Consider the following 15323-nt stretch of genomic DNA (forward strand, 5'->3'; position numbering starts at 1 on the left):
CTGTTTGTGCCGTGCTTCTAGAAACACATCTTTACTAAGGATTAAATGTAGCACCATTAAAAGTACAGATTTGGCTGATAATTCCTTTGGATAGGATAGTTGGATGGTTGAAATAAATCTGTTGAATTTATTAAGAATATTTTTAATAAATCCACAGATAATGGAAAATGTCTTTAAAACAACATATTGGGAATAAAAAATGTACGTTCCACTGATGTATTATAGGATAAAAGTAATCATAAGTGTGAAACAAAAATGCTATAATTTATTGTGTTGACATCTAATTTTTTGGAATCGTTCATTTAGCGTTTTAAAGTTGTTTTCTTACAATATGTAATTGTTATATAATCCTATAATACTAAATTGATTGCACTAAAAGACAATAAACAGTACTGATAACATTAGTCCATCCCTAACAGGACATTTGCCTGTTATAGCCCCTATTACAGACATTTCCAAGAACAGCTTATTAAAACTGTGTGCAAAACCTTTTCTTCACGGCTAAACAATTTCCTACAACAGACTGCTGTTGTTTTCTAGCAAGCGTAAATTAAACAGGATAAAAATAGAGCACTTCTTGGGGACCATTTTCTGCGATAAATGAAAACCCCTATTGGGAGCAGGAGCAAGTAATTTTCAAAACATCAGAGCCTGATGTTCTCTGAGCCACACTGTTGCACTGGGCGACATATTCCTTTATTACTGTGATGTGTTCTTAGAGCTGTTAGATAACAATGGAGCTCTGAGGCACAAAGGTATAAGATACACGAGGCTTGGATACACAGACAATACGTGGTAGTACGATTTGTTCCCTGTTGGTTTTGATATTTTGAAGGGATTCATTGATAATAAGAAAAATATTATATACGTATATCAAAAGAGTACCAGTGATTTGTCTCTTCAGTCTTTTGAGGTGTATTGTACCCAATAATCCTGACATGTGCTCTTCATAAAGTACTCACAGTTGAGCAGACCGAGCTGCAGCAGCGATGCCAGGGCCGTGATGATCATAAACATGAGAAGGCCACCGCGCCGGCCCATCAGGCCCACCGCCGGGCACAGCGCCATGCAGGACGCCACCGCGATGCCCGCCATGGTGTAGTAGTCTGCATAGAAGTTATGGAACATGGTCGTCCCCTGAACTTCAGGGTCCACCATGCTGCGGGCGAAGCAGTGGTGGATCCCGTAGCCTGTTAGCCTGGAAAAGGAACATACACGTTAGGGGAAAGTGAATGGTAAAAGAAGGGAGGGGGAAAATTAAAAACAAAAAAGGGAGAAGATTAAAATAGATCCAAGTCTAAAAGATGAAAAGGTTTGAAGAAGGTGAAAGAGGAACCATTCAAGGTTTTTCACATTTCCTCTCATCTCCTCTCCTGCACGCATGTAAACACTGACTTATTGAAACACAAGCACACACCCTGAAAAGCATACACACAAAACGCAAGCAAACACTCACACCCTCTCCCCTGGTTGTCTAATGTTTCATAAGGACACAGCTCATGTAAAATTCATGCTGGCAGAGGGAGTCAGGGACACAGAGAGGCAGAGCTAAAGCTAAAGGCTGCCTGGGAAGAGGTCTCAGATGGAGAGAGGAGAGCAGAGATCTCTCATGAGATGAAAAGAGAGAGCAGAGAAAATATGGAAAGACAAAAGCATTGAAAGCTGCCGATCAATGCGGCATCGAGTCGACAGGTTAATAGTGGCATATTGAAAGCACAAAATGGCGTGTCTAACTGGCACGGCCTCGCCCTGCACACACATACAAGCACACAGGCGTTTCCCTTTTTTCCTCCCTTGGTTTTCAGATCCTCCCACACTCAAACCTCACATGTGAAGTCCAGACTGTTGTCTAAGTAAGACAAACACTTACGAGTTGACGCAGAGCACGACAATGTTCTTCCACAGGTTCCTCGTCCCCACCATTTTCACGATGCACGTCTTTTTGGGTTTCTTTTGAAGAGCTTTCTGCAGTTCTGGAAAGAAGTAACACGTGGATGTTAGAGCCGAGCAAATATATGACTGATTTTGATATTTGAACATAACTTTAAAGGTTAGGGTGGTCAGGGGCTGCTTGTGTTTCTGACTCAGTTTTCTCCTGGATATTTGGTCTTTGATTTACAGATTGTATTATTACAGTTATTTTGACTGCTATGGAAATTATGGAAAATTTGTATAAATAGCATTTGTGGATTTTAATTTGTTTTAACTTACAACCTTTAGTAATTGCACATAGTTTCCTAGTTTGTTTGTTGTACACAAAAAGTAGGCCTACTCTACTTTTGGCAGTTACCCCCAGAAAAAATATAATGGCTACCAATTATGAACATTAAACGTCAATGGAAACTATGAAAATAGTTGTAGTAGTTTAGATAAAGTATGAAATAAAAATAAAAATACTAACATGCACACAGGCTCGTGGAGTAACGGAGTACAAGACACTGCGTTATGTAAATAGGATAAAAAGGGCAACTGTCTTCCGTTACAGTTACAGAAAAAAAGAGGTCATTAGATTACAGATACACTTATTAAAAATGGGGATCACCAGCAGGATTACCATTTCAAAATGAAGACGATATAATACCAAAGATGCTCTATAACATCTCCCGTCTCATTTCTAAACCGTCCGTCTGACCGTCTCTGATAAAACCATGCACCTGCGCGCACAGGTTACGACACTTCACATAGACGCATAAGTCTCACAACACCGCTCCTCAAAGCTGTCATCAACAGTCTGTGGTTGTCATGGCCTGTGGTGATAAAAATGTTTTCACTGGGTGGAAATTTCGCCGTCATTTTGTCTTCAGGGGAGAAAATGGGAGCAACATCGCAGCACAGGGCAAGTTCTGCCTTCCGGCTGTGAAAACGCTGTCATTATCCAAGGACTCGACGTCTTATTTAAAGAAACATTTACAGGTAAGACCAGCCGCTAACGTTAGCTGCACAGAATTACAGTTAAAAATGTTAGCTAACCTGTCGTCTTCTACAACTACTGAAACATAGTTTGTGACTGTGGTGATGGCCGCGGCCGGGACGGTGTGGGTAAAACACAAGCCCAGACTGGAGTAAGTTCATGACAGTTTACTTGATGTTTGAGTGTGAAGTAGTGTGAACAGCAGACTTAACAAGGTACATTTAAATGCGTTTAATTGCCCTCATTTAAAGGGGCATTCGTGCATTACACATAAAAGTATTGAAGTTTCTTTTCTCTTGTCTTTATTTGCAGATTTAGTATTGAAGTAATCCAGTTACGTTACTTGCATTAGGTTACTGATTACAGCTTCTAACAGGTCATTAGTAACTGTATCAGAATACATTTTTATAGTAACCTTCCCAACCCTGCATGTACATGTGAAAAATAAGGGAACAAGAAAACCTGTGTGTAGTATTATACTGTATACACAATGATTCCAACATATCTTCAATAAGGTGACACTAGCCTGCCTGTGCAATCATCAGGCTCCAGTCAATCATCCTGTATAAGGGAGCTACAGGTCAACAGCAGATCTGGTTCTCTATAGTCAAATTAGGCTGCCTCATATTTATCGTAACCACAGAAAATTGCATGTGTATTTTCAATGAGCACGTTTCATCCCACGTGACCCTCCTCCCGCCGCTCTGCTCTGTCAGACAGGTATAACAACGCTGCTCGCAGAAGAACAGGAACAGTTCCTGTGAGGGCAACACGCCCCTGAGCCGCGGATGATATGTGACAGAGCACACTGTGGATGTTTTAGTATCAGAGCGCAGGGTAACCACAGAAACACACCTCGGCTTTGTGGTACTGCGTGTTCATGTTGACTCAGGCATGTGACGGCATTCATCACCACCGCCTCGAGGTTATCTCTGGCTGTACTGAGGTTTTCCAGTGATCCTACAAACCTCTGAGTAAGACTGAGCTCGACTGTATGCAAATCACTGCGCTCACTTTCCAAAGGTGAACTACACATGCGTCTGTCATGTCTCTGTGCAAAGAGTACAAAGTGTGCCCAACATATTATTTCGGGCTGAGCCGCTTAAAGTAGGAAATATGACGGTAAGAGCCGGGGACAGGCGGTTACTATAAAACAAGAGTGGATAATAAATGTCAACGGCAATGTTCTCAATGCTGCATCAGCACACAGTATCAGAGTGTTAAAAAAGTTCAACTAATTTCACACCGACTGGTTCCTCTTTGAGCTCTTTACCGGCAACAACACTGTTTCTCTAAATGTATTGATAACTACGGTAAGCGTTGGAGGGACAAAAATACAAAAAGTGCAAAACTGTAAACAGCTCTGTTAAATCTTCCCCTCTTATTTTAGCCTTATTTTATTTCTGTCTGAGTGCAAACACTCACGGTCAACCCCGAATCAAAGGTCAAGTGCTTGACCTGTGTCCATCTGCCATCATGTCAGCGCACATCCACCCACACAGGCTCTAATGAAATAAACGAACGTCGTAGAGTGTCATGATGTAATGTTCAACACCCACTGCTACCTCTAAATGGTCTGTTTCTATGGTAACCAGACAGGAAACTGATATAACCTTGTCAATCTTGACTTTTTGTTTTAGGAAAGAACAGCTGCAGGATACTACAACACATCCACTAAAAGATGCTGCAGCAAAATTAGAAAGAAATACGGTCTTTTTTAGCGCTTAACAATTATGTACGAGTTACCTGTAAGGATATTATCGCTGTCCAGCTCCATGTTGACTCGGTTTTTCTGCGCTATGTGTCCCATGATCCACTTGGAGCGGCAGTACTGCTGAGTGGCCAGAAGCCAACGCAGTGACTCAGGGAAGATCCTGTTGAAAAGATGGGGGAAGTCCTCGTTAATAGGGCATGAAAGATGAGGCGAAGCACACCGATTTCAATTTCCCTCAGTGAGCCTTTTCAACACATTTCAAATTAAAAGCACGAAAGAAAACTCTCATCTCTCACTCACATAGCATTTACAGGTGGTATTAGCTTCACCAGATGTTCTACAGAGGGAAAACATGACTGCAGGACATATCTACCCCTGCTTTAATTGTTACACTCTATTATCTGGTGGTTATGTTGCATGATGCAGCACAGATTCCTCTGAGCGGTCAGGTTTTCCCCTCACAGGAATATGTTGATTTAAAGCTGGTCAGCAAAATACACCGCCACGTTTGCCTCAGCTGGCTGAATTTCTCTGGAACAGATGTCCTCGAGAATTTACGATCTTGCACTGATGTGGCTTAGCTGTTTCGCTAAAATCAGCAAACTGAGATCACCTGCAGTGTAGGACTCTTCAGCCGGATCAGCTGTCTTTTTAAAGCCACATTATCAGTCATAAAGCCAGTTTGTGCTCATAAACGCCGTCTGGCTTAATCAACAAAGTCAACATGGGTTCCTTCTAATGAAATGCAAGAATCCTCTCTTGAAGGCCGTCTCAAATATTTGGTATTTTGTGTAACACAGTCCTGTGTGACAGCTCTGATAACAAGTGATATCATTCATTTCATAGAGTTCATGTCCTCCTCAAAGCCATAATCACATGAAACAGTCAACAAACTAGACAAAACAACATTCAGCACACAGCTCAGCCACTTAGCTGCTGAGTAATAAAGTGTATGCATTGTTTTTCTCTCATTTATCAGAGTGATTAGCCTGATGTATGCCAAAGGTGTGTGACCCCTGCACTGCACCGCTGAGGGAATCCCCATCAATCCCCAATCAGTTGGAACCTTCTGTGTCCTTCACTGAATGAAGTGCACTGATGTTCGATCACATTAGAGCTAGAGAAAACCCACAAATGTAAAGCTGTCAAAGCAATACTCTGTGATTAAATCCATACAATTGGATTTTCTTTATCCGGCTTTCTACACATATTAGCAGTGCTGTGAAACAAAGGTATTTATTGCCTGAGCCTCAACAAAAGAGCAGTTACAGTAGAGGTCACTGCAAGTGTGTTAATGAAAATACATTACATTTATTTCAGCGGGGAATTCGTTGCTGAAATTGTCCTTGGAGCTGAGACCACTTCTTTGCTCAAACCGAGTAAATCTGCAGAAGCCCCTTTGGTTTAACGAGGTTTTATTCACGCTGCATCAACACTATTACTTGAATCTCACACGCTTATTTTTTTCTGCAGATGGTGCCACATATTTACACAGTACAAGAGCATCATGTAGAATTAAAAGTGAGAAACACCTTTTAAACTACAACAGAATGAGATTTAAAAAACAAAGACGTGTCGGAGCAAAAGTGCAGCAGATGCTCGGGTTGTTTCTCACCAGATGTAGGACAGCATCAGCAGGAGGGGGCAGATGATACAAGCCTGGAGAACCTGCCAGTCCCGACAGAGGTAAGCCACCCCGGGCATCAACAGCTGACCACCCAACACCACAAAACTGGCCACCATGGTCATGGAAAAACGCCATCCTGGCAGGCACAGCTCGATCCCTGGCAGGGAGAACAAAGAGGAGGGACGAAGAAAGAGAGAGCATGTGTTACTAAGTTTTCTGCAAAGAACAAAAATGGCGATGTGTGAAAACAAAGCACAAAAGGTTGTGAGAATATCATGTCAATATGACAGCGACCAGATTGCAGTGTTCTTATGAAGGGATACGTAGTTACCAGCTTAGTATTTATACACATACATTTGTTAGCTTACTATAATTAACCTGTTTATACGAGATAGGAAAAGGGACAGTATGGCTGGCATATCTGACGCAACACTGATGTAAAGATTTTGGACCACAATGCACAAAAATAACACAACATATTATAAACATAATGGCAGTGATATAAGGCAATGACACGTAAACGTTAGCTAGCTTAGCAAAATTTTGATTGGACAGTGCAACAGATGTTTCCTAGCAACTATTAAGACATTACTAAAGTTTTTTCCATCCAAGGTGCAAGCCCATTAAGTGAACCACGAGTTTTGAATAGCTGCTGCAACCTGATCCTGGAGTATTTATGTAAACAAGACAAGGGATCTGAACCTTGGCTGATTTTTCCACATGCCGACAGGAACAGGCGAGAGGCGATGAATCAACCCTCAAACCAGAGCACCACCTCTGACAAGGTGAGGCAGACAGGCCACAACATGGATTCTGACAGTGATGGTGATCATCGCTGAGAGGGTTTTACTTTGTTCTCATGCAGTACAGAAACAGTTCCCAGGCCATCGTTCATTAAATTAACTACTGTATTAATAATGTGACTTTTAAGGCAGAGAAACACCTGATGTTAGTTTACACCTGCTTAACTTGGTTCCAGTGTCAGTCAACTTATTCAAAAGTATAAATCAAATTTCTTTTTTAATCTAAGAGTGATGAAGGGAAAAAATAGGTTTAAAGTTGTTTCCATAAGCTCTGGGATATTGTGATTTATTGTGATTGACTTCTAATATTATACATACTAGGATATGATTAAGATAAATGAATTGATAAAATAAAATCATCAATATTTCCTTGTGTAAACTGTGTAATTATAAGTTGCAGTTGGAGCTGTGGACGCCAGAGTTTGCGACATTAAATGAAGGTGATAAATCAGCGTGTACAGTTGTTGTTCAGAGACAGTAGGCTGCTGTGAGAGTGAACTAACCAGAAAGAGGTTCCTTGTACTCAATTCTCCTCTATCAGAATGGCACTGATTCATTCAGCCAGCCATTAGCATGCACACCACACTGGCAGCCAGCAACCACAGACACTCCAGCCCTTTAGTTACTGCAGAGCAGAGGATGGCTTCACATCAACCCATAGAAAGTGCACAGTACTGTAATGCCGCTATTGTCAAACTGTACGAATCTTTTGTCCCGCTTTATTCAAACCTTTTTTGTTAAACATCACTGTGTTTTTCTCTAATGGGTCTTTTCAGCTTGTCAGGAATGTGAACAGTCTCCAGATGGGCCTTTCAAGGTGACAAGTCCAGCATAATACAGTGGGTGTCGGCGGCCCCGCTTCATTCCAGTGGAAAAGACCGGAATTTCAATTAGGACTTGCCCCCTTCTGAGGACATGAATAATGCTCTCTGTTCACAGACACTATCGCAGCTGGAATGACAAAGCCAATGAGCTGAGAGCAGGGCGATGGGTGCAAGACCTGCTGAGTTTGAACCAACTAACCTCGGGACCCCTTCTCTGTGTGCCGCTGGGAGAAAAGTAACGGTTCACTGCTTATGGACCGCATGGGATTTGAATTCTTCGGTTGTGTATAAGGCGTCATGTGCGCTGAACAGGCCACCGCATTGTGCCCGGAAAAGTACATCCTGTGGTGAGCTATAGAAAATTACTTGCACGCACAGACAGACGCTGACTTACAGTATGACAGCACAATTAATATTATTGAGAATCATTTCTTTAGAATAAGTGTGAATAAAATACGGCGCATGTTTCGTAGACAGAGCAGCAGAATGAGGACCAAAGTTTGTGAAAAGGAAAGGCCTGAGCTTCTTACTCCGGCTGACCCTAATCCTCCACAAACCTATTAGATCAGCATTCCCACAATGCCCTTCTGCACCCTCTGTTCTACTGACATAAATAATCTGGTGTCACATACGAGAACCTTGCCAAAGACGCTAACAGAGGATCTCTGGGGTGACAAAACAAGCTGGATATACAAGCATTAAACGCATTTGGACACGACGGCGCACAATGGAAGAGGCAATGACATCATCAATGATCGAGCCAATAGCCAATTAATATTAGTGGTAATCCCTAAAGAAGCTTTGGCTGTTTTGCTGACTTTGGCAAACCAAGAATATGAATCACACGCTCTGCTACAAGCTGCAGTAGCTCACTAGCCTTCTGTCAAGTACACAGCTCTGTCAAGGAGGCCCATTGTTTTACAAGTGAAAGAGATTGGTTGACCACTAAAGGCACTGAGTGCAGCCACTCCCTGTACCCACAGGCTAATGTCATGACCTTTCACTGGTCACATGAGGTCCGTATGGCTCCATGCCAATCTTTCACTGCCTAATCCTGGCTACTCAATCCGGGAAGGACTCTGTGGCCTTTCTGTACACTGAAAAATAACAGATTAGTTAGCTCTGATTAACGTTTGGAACATTTTTATTTAGTAGCTTCGGCAGTGGCTGCACAGTCCAAGTCTGGAGTGGAACAGGTGGAAGGCAAAGTGCAGCTGTATTGCAGTTGCACCACTTCTCCTCCTACGTCTGTTACCTGCTGTTTCCTCTTCTCCTCCTACATTTTCTACCTGCACTGCTGTGAATTCCAAAGCCTCAGAGTCAATGACCTCTGAATCACCACCTACATCTCTGGATTGTTAAGCAATTAAAATAGCTCTTGTGTTGTGCTCATTATTGTTTCTCTTCTGTTGGAGAAACAACGGACCAATCAAATCTTTTTCGGTGGGACAACAAAAGGCTGGCTAACTTGCCACATGGGGACACAAAAAACGTCTACAATACTCTGAAATTATCTTCTTATTCTTCTACTAATGCTGTGAAAAAGCTTCTACAGCAGCAATCTTTACAGCAGCTTCCATGTCAATTCACCATATTTACATGGCAGCCATTTTCCTCTGACGTCACGCTAAGATTGGAAGTTCAAATGCTGCGTATAATGTCTATGAATGTATCTGACAAATTGTTATCATTTCATTACATGCATTGATCGATAGCAAAAACATGAGGCTATATTTAAAAAGGGAAAAGAACACATTTTATAACCTGCTAGCTAGCGTTAGACAACAGCTAATGTTAGCATTAAACCACTTCCTAGCTTACATTTCCGCTTGATAGTGTTACAAGAAATGATAGGACACGCACAATTCTGGCTAATATTACTGTTAGGTACTGCAGGGTTAGCAAGTTAGCTTCCTATCTATCTTAACTAGGAATTTATACTTTTTCCTACAATATCATATGGACTACAAAACGGTAAGGAAGTGATTGAATGCTAACGATAGCCGTTGGCTGACGGTAGCTAATGGGTACGCAGAAGTATGAAAATTTAACAGCATTTGACACCAAGTCTGAGCAGATGACAATGGCTACTGTCTGAATATAGTCAATTGAAAAAGGCAGATAGATCACTCACTCACTAAAAAAACAAATCTATACATTGCTAAAGCGTCACGCCTTCAAAGCAATGCTCACACATGGTAATGCTATGTGTGCCCAACCTGCCTTCAGGCATGTGTGAAGCTGCTGATGAGCTTTTGGAGTGCTTCCTCCGAGTGAGAGGCCGATGCAGCATCGTCAGCAAACCGCACTTCCCTGATAAGAACCCACTGAACCTTGGTCTCTGCCTACAGTTACTGCAGACCGAGGGGATTTTGTGTGAAGGTAAATTACACCCTCAGTTGAACATAGTGACCACATAGGAGAATAAATCAAGCTGTGGGGGGCGTGTGCACGGCCCTGTTCCACACACAGTTAATTGGGAAAGTCTCTGGGAGTACAGCACATTGCTCTCCATGTACCCTTCACATTTTAATAGCACATAATCATCCAACGGCAATGGCATACAAAGAGACTTCTTCTGCTTATAAGGTCAAAGGTCTTGGTCATCTCAAGGTACAACTAGAGGTAGTGACAAGATCCTACTGAAGGTGTATCATTGTGATTCTATGTAGGCACATATAGACAAGAACAAACTGCAGTTTATTTACAATTACTCCGGCAAATAACTTCCAAAGATCGCTCCGGAGGGAAATTCCTTCTCTTGTCTTTGTTGATTTATAGGCTGATTTTGTTAGCTCGCAAATAACCTGAGGTATCCTCCCTTCTCCCAAGCACTGAAAAGGGGCTATTGACTGAGAATAAGGTCATAGTCATTGATTAGTCCCTTATCTGGAGCTGCTGAGAATGCAAACTAGCCCAGACTAGCTACAGGGACGTCTTTTGATCTTTGCTTGCTGAAATCCTCAGCGATCAAACCAATCAAAAACCACCAAAGGAGTTTTTCCCTTCCATTTGGTTTGTATATCATAACTAACCCCCCATACTCCCACACTCTTCCTTCCACTCACTGAAAGATCAGCAAAGCTACTGGCTGTCCGGGAGATATTAAATGGAAACAGAATGACTGATACATGAAATCCTCTGTGACAAATATAGGTCTAAGGTTTCCCAACAGAAGAGATTCATCAGCCTGGCCAAAAAAGAACTGAAACAGCATTTATTTCTTCTTTTACACTCATCAAATGAAAGTGCAAAGGGTGGTCATGCTGATTTGGCCAATCACTGGACTTCACTCAGGAATTCGCGTTGTGAGATAGCCCGAGGTTATGTCATGCAGTATCTCTCACAGACAACAAAGGTTAGAAATTATCCCCACACTCAAGTAGAACACCAGCATTACATCATCTGTTCACTTTAAGACAAAATAGTGGTCTTCTACAATAAAGGAGAAGAAACTGATACATGTAGAGAGGACTGTAAGAGGAGGAAGTCCGCAGAGCCACCAGAATTGCAAACTCAGCACAAAAGGGAACTTTAACCCTGCTTAGAGGAAAAAACTGAGTCTGCACCTTAACCCATTTATCAGGAGAGAGCTAGAGCGGATCAAGGCAAAGGATGTGGATCCCTTTCTTTGACTAAAGGGCATTTGCTCTCTGTACACAGTCCCCTGCCTACGTCTCTGCCTCTCAGTTTATTTCCATCAACCTTTTTAGTCCAATTTTAACATTAGGAATTAACAAAATTATGCCTAAGTAAGGTCTGGCAGCACATCGTCTCTGCAGTGGTGTGAGGTGTACCTGGCGGCCATCCTCAAAGAGGCATATCCATATGGTAGGAAATTAAAAGGTTCTGTTTTTAGAGTCCAGATCTGGCGCGCACACCCCGGCTAAAGCCAGATTTAACAATATCTATCAATCAATGGCGTCCATACAAACAGCTTGAGAGGTAAGAACTGGAAACAAGCTAACAAAGCAAGCTGTCCACCAGACTGTACCAAGGAACGGGACTCTGACAATGACACAAAGGAGGCCATTTACACAGACAAATGCACACAGAGCTCCCATCTTTCTGTGCTGCCCACTGCGCAAGAGATTAATGTCAGTGGTATCAAGAGGGCACCACAGAGAGAGGAAGGACCTCATTACAGGCAACACAGGGACAGTGAAGAGGACAAGAGTAGCCTGGTCTGGCCTTGGCGAACCTGAGCAGGAAGCTTAAACATCACAGATCATCCTGTCCGAATAGAGGAGCTTTACTCCACTGTTATAATGAAGAAAGCAGCTGGGGAACACAGGCGACTACCTCGGTGATACTGCATGACAGTGCATGAGAGGTTAAAGATGGGTGTTGTGACATAACTGTCTTTCAAAATATGATTCCTTTAAAAAAGAGGAAATGCTATAAAATTCCTTTACTGTGCTATGTTTTGAACCTTTTCACTGACACACATTCTTGAAAACGGGAAATTGAGTATTGCTTTGTGTAGTCACACGCTTCATGTAGTGTAAACTCATATATAACCATGACCTATCTTTATATGGGCCATATTTACACACTTCACGGTTCTCGCTCTTGCTGCTACTCAAGGGCATGTTTCAAAAAGTATGTACTAAATCTAGCTCCTGCCTCCTCCTGTATTACCATTTGGATTTAAATTGTATTTTCTCTTTTTAATATGTCCATTTTAAATAATTGTTGTGTATATAAGGCTGTGCCAGAGTGTTTTAAGCACAGGGAAAGACAATTCATGCTGGATCAGGTTTGTTCTGAAGCATAATGTGGCCAAAACAATAAAAAAAACACACTCAAAAGTGTATTACTGTTGCATTAAATAGTTAAGTTATGAAGAGTCATTTAATAACTAACACACCACTCATATAACAGTCAAATTGGAACTTTATAGCAGTTCACGGATCATAAAATAATCATACGTACATCACTTCCTTGTGTTTCCTGTATGTGTCCTCTGCATGCGTTTACCTGTTCACGACTGATACTCTTCCAGTTTATGTACAAAAGGAGCGACAGTCAACATTACTCACACAGTCAATAAAGTCTGAGTGTCTGAGTCTGGGTGTGACAGCAGCAATATTATTGTATTGACCTCTAAAAAATGACACCTGTTAAAGTCGGGTCATGTAACATTCATGGACTAGACATAAAAGTGATACATTTACAGTCACTCTTTGTCTGCTTCCCTCATTCCTTTGTTGTCTGTTTCGCTCTCCTTGTCTTTCATCTTCTCGCCGAGACGTGACAAGTTTCAATAAGCAGCAACAGCACTTATTAACTATAGAAAATGAGAGCCTCTTAAGACAACCACAATAATGTATGCAGTGTGCATTTCAGCCAATACAAACCTCAACACAAAACTGAATCAGCTTGAAAAACAAGGTCCTTGTAGCTCGGGGCAGTTCAATTATTGGCATTTTGCCGCACGTAGCAACAGTTGAGATTTAACAAACTGATTTTCAACTGGCACTGATAGTGTGTATTTTAAATATTATAGACACATGACAACTTTTTTAACATCTCTAACGTCGTGCGTTTGCTTTTGTGTTACAATGTTACGATGTTTGTGTGACCTGGTGGGGCCATAATGTGCCATCTGGAATTTGCATAAAAACAGGACGTCATTACCATTGTTGTGTCTGGAATCAGTCTGAAAATCTTGCTAATCCTATGTAGATTTTATGTACCAATGAATTTGAATATGATTTTAAAGTTTTCCATCTAGCTGTGAATTTAGTTCAACCTTGTCAAACATTTAAATATAACAAAAATGTAATTTGTAATGATTTTTTTTACTAGTAGTCCAAAACACAACATACTAGGATGTTTAACTTGGTTAGATTAAGCAGCACCTAAGAATATGCAAGTATGTCAAAATAATACAACATCCCTTGTTAAAAACATCAGCTAATGCTAGCATTCAGCCTCTTAGCTAACATTACTACTAGCTAACATAGCTGTTCCTAGCCAACATTCCATTAGCTAGGAATTTGGACCTTTCATATTTTATCATGTAACAACCAAATGACAAGATTAAAGCATCAGCTAATGGTAGCATTCAAACTCTTCCTAGCTAACATAACTACTAGCTAGTGTAATGTTAGCTGTTCCTAGCCAACATTCCGTTAGCTAGGAATGTATGCCTTTCATATTTTATTGTGTTGCCTCTTCCTAGCTAATAGTAACAATATCAAGTCACAGCCTGAATCCTAACTCTACCAGTACTTTTTCTTTTTCTTTCTAGATCACCACACAAAGAGAAGTTGTGATCATGTGTTAAAGGTTACTGACAGAAAAGTTTTTATGATTCATGACCAAAGACTATGACAGAATCATGTGATGTGTCTGTGGTGTTTCTGCATCACTCTCAGTCTGTTCCTCTATCTGTACATCTACTGTATCTCTCTCTACAAGGCCTCTTGCACACACACCCATGACGTGTACAGGCTTGCCACCTCTGATCCTGACGTGGAAAGTGCCTCCACTTAACATGAGTGTAGAGGCATTTGCTCTTTGCTGTAAGGCAATTATATGGACTCCTAAAGGTAAACATCCTGATTTAAAACATTTAATTGTCGCTTTCAGGAAGTTAAAGATTTAAACTGAAAACACTGAGCTGTTGCAAAGGTACACACACACACACACGGACACACAAAAGTAGCAAGCATTTCTGTAGATAGAAACCTCATTTTAGCCAATGACTGTTTCCCCAAGTTGTACAGTAAGTGTGGTTTTGTCACTCTCCTAATTAGGCTAAATTGATATTTATACTTAAAGGGATAAAAGCAACGTATCCTTCATAAAAGCATCTGATTTCAGCCCAAATTTGCCGTTGTGTATGCATGATAAAACCAGTGTAAACAAAAAGCGAGCTCTGGCCCACTGCCCCAGAACACAATCTCCTCGTCTCAAGCCGATCACAAAACTCTCACAACCCCCCCCCCCCCAGTGCAGCCAGTTAGCATGACTCAGCAAGCTGCTGCGCCGTGTGTTTGTATGTGAGGGGGAGCGAGAAGTGAGGGAGGGGGAGTGGAGTGTTTACTGTAAAAATGCAATAGTGAGCAGCACAATGATGCTGAGCTAAAGGTACTATGAGCCTTGTCTGTGCTGCCTGGTTCTAACAGGGCTAGGGATGGAAGCACTGAGGTATAAATAACAGAGGTGCATCAGATGACTTTCTATAGCTTTGGGCGTTGTTATTCTGCTGTTATACTATGGAGCAAACAAACTGTAGATCAATTCAGAAAGATGGTTAAATCATATAAGGGCTTCGGATACAGAAACACTTCACTTTAAATGGCTGTGGTAGAATAATTGCATCACACCTGCACTGAAATCGTGCTTTTTCTACCCACCCCTGTACTGCTTCCTGATTAATTTGCCCCTAATAACATGAAAACCCACAGGGAGGGAGATAATCCTGCCATTTTTC

At 41.5% G+C, this 15323-nt stretch overlaps 1 protein-coding gene across 1 annotated transcript in view; it reads right to left on the minus strand.

The window, feature by feature from the left end:
* The window catches only part of LOC138611913 (solute carrier family 22 member 23-like), a 37029-nt gene that overhangs the window by 7523 nt on the left and 14183 nt on the right, over positions 1-15323 (minus strand). Inside the window, exons 4-7 of the mRNA XM_069685173.1 lie at positions 6241-6409; positions 4658-4785; positions 1871-1973; positions 963-1198 (exon numbers count right to left, since the gene is read on the minus strand). Of these exons, the coding sequence (XP_069541274.1) occupies positions 963-1198; positions 1871-1973; positions 4658-4785; positions 6241-6409 (636 nt within the window). The remainder of the gene's footprint in view (positions 1-962; positions 1199-1870; positions 1974-4657; positions 4786-6240; positions 6410-15323) is intronic.

This window comes from Semicossyphus pulcher, unplaced genomic scaffold (genome assembly GCF_022749685.1).
Source record: "Semicossyphus pulcher isolate SPU_LCO1_2020_fin unplaced genomic scaffold, fSemPul1.0.p SCAF_7, whole genome shotgun sequence".
NCBI lineage: Eukaryota > Metazoa > Chordata > Actinopteri > Labriformes > Labridae > Semicossyphus > Semicossyphus pulcher.